Source organism: Sipha flava, unplaced genomic scaffold (genome assembly GCF_003268045.1).
Source record: "Sipha flava isolate LNK unplaced genomic scaffold, YSA_version1 19275_pilon_pilon, whole genome shotgun sequence".
Taxonomy (NCBI): Eukaryota; Metazoa; Arthropoda; class Insecta; order Hemiptera; family Aphididae; genus Sipha; species Sipha flava.
The window spans coordinates 10,226-15,342 of record NW_020272706.1 but is presented as its reverse complement, the minus strand read 5'-3'; the positions used below and the strand labels follow the sequence as shown (position 1 = coordinate 15,342).

General features: G+C 31.2%; 1 protein-coding gene across 1 annotated transcript; it reads left to right on the top strand.

Annotated features, from left to right (window-relative positions):
* Positions 1-2,472: 2,472 nt before the first annotated feature.
* On the top strand, positions 2,473-5,117 carry LOC112681558 (CCR4-NOT transcription complex subunit 1-like). The gene is made up of 5 exons (XM_025551803.1): positions 2,473-2,582; positions 2,681-2,873; positions 3,566-3,871; positions 4,049-4,198; positions 4,749-5,117. The coding sequence occupies exons 1-5, from the start codon at positions 2,473-2,475 to the stop codon at positions 5,115-5,117; spliced, it is 1,128 nt and encodes a 375-aa protein (XP_025407588.1).

Here is a 5,117-nt window from a genome sequence, read left to right as displayed (position 1 = left end):
TTAATGCCAATTAGTCCAATACTTGATTACTTTAAATATGAACCTTTGGATTGATTGAAAGCAAGGCTGACCTATTAAGTGTTTTCTACACAGAACAATTATAAATTAATTACATTTTATAATAATTATGATACTAAATTGTTTACCAAGACTTGATAATAAATAGTATAATATAAATATAATATAATATTAGTAATATAAAAAATACACATAATTTGTCCATAGTATTACGTAAATAAATCTTAATCCTTTGTAACGACGAAAATAATCTTTAATTCTGTGCAACTTGGAGTGTGGCGAAAATGATTAATTATTTACATATAATTGGATATATTTAGAGATTACATGTAGACAAACTTCCATAGCATTACAACAATCATTTGTTTTAGAAATATTGGAGGATATTTTAACCCATAGAACACGTAAATACTCAACTGTATATCCATATATGATATATATACCAGCTGGCCCGACAAACGTTGTTTTGTCATATAAATTATTTTTAAGACAATATTTTGCTGGAAAAAAATAACTAATTTAATGAAGGTGTGTAAGGATGTGGTATATAAGTGGAAGAGGTATGGAGTGTTGTGAACGGTAATGAAATATAACAAAGGAAAAATCATCAAACATTTATTTTCTTAATAATTTATTAAAATTAATCTTTTAAAATTATATATATATATATATCACTAATTATGACAATATTAGTAAAAAATAATATCAATTCCTTAATGCAACAGAGTGTACAATATATTTTGTTATCCCGTCTTTTGCTAACACAAACAAATTGGATGGTTCGAGAGCACGCTACGTATAATTGTCCGTGTGAAAAACATGATGTGCTCAAATCTAAGCCACAGGCAGACATCGTTTGGCCTTGAGACTTATTGATAGTCATTGCAAATGTCAATCTAATTGGAAATTGAAGGCGTTTAAATTGTATTATCGCATCTGTGGGTGTAATAGGGATTTACGGTAATAATATATATATATATACCTTGGAATTTGCCATTTAAAACGATGGCTTCGATGACATATTTCCATGAATTTTTTAATGATTAATCGCGTGTCGTTGCACAATCGTGGTGGGTTCAAATTACGAAGCAAAATAACCGGAGATCCAACCTTCAGTTGTAAATTATGCGGTGGCACGCCTGGTAAATTCAATGAATTTTAAAATTCTGTTGGATAATTTACAGCTTCAGTAGCATCGCAAACTGTATCAATAGATTTGTATGACACTAAGTCTCCTGGTAACAAATTTTGTATCTTGAAATTCAATTCGTTGACGTTCACATTTTTTGCTGCTAAAATTGCTCTTTCTGCCAGCCATTCATAATTTGTGTATTGTCTGTGTACATTGAGAAATATCTGGTCAATGAGAGCATCTTGCGAATCAATGATTGTGCAGAAATCGGTCGGTAATTGTATGCATCCCGTTTCATCTGTAGTAACTTTCCCATCACCGATATCTAACAGTTGTTCTGAGAATCTTCCGCACGCACCATTTTTTGATTGAATCCCATGTATCGTAATCGTTCGCTCTCTATCTTTATATACATGCTGACCATGAATTGTTGATCAAGCTTACGATATCGTAGAATAACGTTGTTCTGATCGCATCTAATCATCAACCAATATGCATAATAATCCTTCGAACTAACATTCTTGTTTGTTTTGGCACCTGTCGCGGCATCTTGTTGTTTAATATTTATGCAATACCCATCATTTAATACCAAAAATAAAATTAATAGTTTTTAAATAGTTTTTAATCATTTTTTAATAGTTTTTTTAATAGTATCATTTAATAATACATTTTCAATTGTGCAGTTATTGACCGGATCAAAAATTATTAAATTAAACTACGATTTATTAAATAATAGCACTTAGGAGTATAAAAAATAGATAAAAACCTATTCGCAGACCTACTAAATGTATATACAAAATTTAATTAAAATCGGTTCAGCAGTTTTGGAGGAGTAGTCACAAATACTGTGGACACGAGATTGTTATATATACAAATATATAAATAACATGGTTAGTTTGCCTTATTTGTATTTAATGAGAATTTTGAGCCACAAATTGTAATAGTTACAACAATAAAGAAGTGAACATGGGCGCATTTAGAGCCAAAATATTGGGGGTGCTGAAATTGCTGAAAATTTAATTAAATGGTGTTATACTGTAATAGATTATATAGATCTGAAAACAAAAACAGGAGTGCTACATTTGAACTTAGTGGTGCTAAAAATTATATTGTGCCCTTTTAGTTGCGCCTATGAAAGTGAATGATACTTTTTTTACGCTACATGAAAAATAAAATGACAACACTATTAAATGCAACAGTTAAATCAGCCTGATATCATACTGTTAAAATTGTCATGATAAATTAGTTATAGTCGTTATTACGATATATATTCCTTTTTCTAACTCAATGTATTTTTATTCGCGTAGGAAATTATCTGTAGCATGGTGAAACGTTTGATCAAAGATTTTCATTTATTCTCATCATACTCAGATCAAAATATTTTCAAAATGGCTAATTTTGTAGGCGGATTTTTAAAGCATGGATTTATATCGTAAGTAGCCTTTTATAAGTTATTTAATTTGCATAAGCTTAAAAATCAAATTCTATCGATATAAATAAAAACTAACAAAAATGTTTTTTTTTTTTTAGTGATAAAAATACATTGAAAACAATCATTACTTACATATTATATGATCTGAAGAATACGCAAAATGCTAATGCATTCAATTTCAGTTATATGGCATTTAATCGGTTTAAAACGAAATTGAAAAACTTTTCGAAACTGTGTGTTCGGCTTGAAAAAACTGATAAAGTCGATGATTTTCTACCGGACATTATTGAGGTAAGTTTGAAATGTTGAAAAAGAACGTAATACAATACTAATTACTTATTAAATCTTAATAATTAAATAACAATATAATAAATCAAAAATAGATGAATAGTGGACGTTGATTAGACTTTAAACTATATTAATCAATTCATCATTCGGATTTATTCGATTTAAATGAATTAATTATTGAACTTTTTCTTTAAATCAAACCCCAACACTGCTACTTGATATAATGCTTTGTTTAATACAATTCGTATACGTCCGATGGTACCGTTTGAATGCAAACAAAGATATTGTGTAAAAAACTAACGAAACGCATAAACGTTTTCGTTCGAAACACCATTTAGATATTGGTTCTAAAAAATGGAGTAATTTAGGGAGGGTGGGGGTGTAAGGGTTTTCCACGCCTCCAGATTTTTTTTTTTTATGATATTTAATGATTATTTATTAATATTTACATATTATAGTAAAATTATTTTTTCATTTTACTCTGATTAAGTATACATTAAAAATTAAGTAACAAAATAATTTTCATTAAATACGGGGCATAATAATAATACAATTTTAAATGTAATAATATTATATAGAACGTCGGATTAAGATATACTAAAAATATTATAAATTTACCCTTAAATATCCCCTCCCCCAGAAAAAAATTGTATCCACGCCACTGGTTCTAACCATTTTTTCTATGTTATGCGCAGGACGTGGTGCACGATTTGATCGAACTTGCACCGCCGACTAGACGACGAGCCACCGACGAGCAAACGATATCAGAAACCGATAACGGCGAGGAGGAAAGCGAATCGCGGTCTCAAGACGCGATTATTTGCCAGCAAACGCCAAAACCTGATCCAGTAATCGCACTCACCGATGCGTTGCCAAAATCGGAACCTCCAGCGATCACCAATTCGGTTGTCGATGACGAGATAATCGTACCGTCTAAAGCTGTACAAGACGAAATTCGTTATGTTATCAACAGCCTGTGTAAAACGAATCTTGAAACCAAGGTAAGAATCCATACGAATACATTGATTATGCTAATGCAATTGATATTTTCATTTTGATTTTTTTTCTTTTAATTTTTTCCATTAATTCGTATTACGATCAAACGTTGCAGCGTTAGTGAAGCAATCCTGTCAACAGCTTATTTTATTAACCTTCTGTGTTTTATGATTCTGTTACAGTGCAGCGACATAAAGCGTCTGATCGCCAAAGAACACTTGCCGTGGTTATCCAAGTACATTGTCTTGAAACGGGTGCGACAGGAGTTCAACTTTCGTGTTCTTTACTCAAACATGTTGAATTGTTTGAACAGCAAAACGCTGAATTCGATGGTATTGTCGGACACCATCAATACAATTAAGGTAAATCAAACAGTTTTGAGCCGGGAATATTAATTTTTCTCTAGATAAAGATATTATACCAACAATCTATTCAGTCGAAGATAAAAAGAATCTCAACTAAAATTATCTTTATAAAATACAATCGCAATTAATTTGGATAAAAAAAACAGATACCCTATAATATGAATATTATGAATTTTTGTATTTGTTCGAGGCACTGAAAATTTTTGTAGATTTTAAAGAGTTGCATTTTTTTAGAATAAAAAAATTAGGTAAAAATTTGATAATGCACGTTTCTTCTTCAATCCTATTTAAACGTTAACTGATCGTGTTGGAAAAATACAAACGAACAGTTATTGGTGGATGGGGCATTAGGTTTTTAGCGCGTTACAATATAGTATATATAAAAATGAATCTACTATTTTTATTCCGCAATGTATATTCTGAACAGCATATCGTAATAATAATCAAATCACTTTAATAAACTACTTCAATTATGTTGTAATTGTATTGACAGAGAATGTAAATATTATGGTTTCAGGTTCTGTTGAGAAGAAATGTAGGCATTCCAAGTATGGCGGATAAATTACTGATCAAAAATCTGGGCCACTGGTTGGGAATGATCACTTTGGCGCAAAATAAACCGATATCGAAGGACGATATTGCTTTGGAACACTTGTTGAACGAAGCGTGCGAGAAAGGTGGCGACGAGCTGCTGTTCGTCGTGCAGTTGGTGACGAATATACTTGAATCTTGCTCGGGGGGAAACTTCGGCCCGAACAATCCGTGGACAACTTCTATAATAAACTGTCTGTTCGAGTTGTACAAGAAGCCTAACGCGACGCTACAAGTGCAAGTCGAAATTGAAAAGCTGTGTAAAGCATTAAAAATCAAGCTCAAGGTTAATTAG

Excerpts from the sequence above, each read along its gene's own strand:
- LOC112681558 (XM_025551803.1), top strand. The coding sequence starts at position 2,473 with ATGGTGAAACGTTTGATCAAAGATTTTCATTTATTCTCATCATACTCA. Across the intron at positions 3,872-4,048 it reads AAACGAATCTTGAAACCAAG|TGCAGCGACATAAAGCGTCT; the intron begins GTAAGAATCCAT and ends ATTCTGTTACAG. Across the intron at positions 4,199-4,748 it reads GCAAAACGCTGAATTCGATG|GTTCTGTTGAGAAGAAATGT; the intron begins GTATTGTCGGAC and ends TTATGGTTTCAG.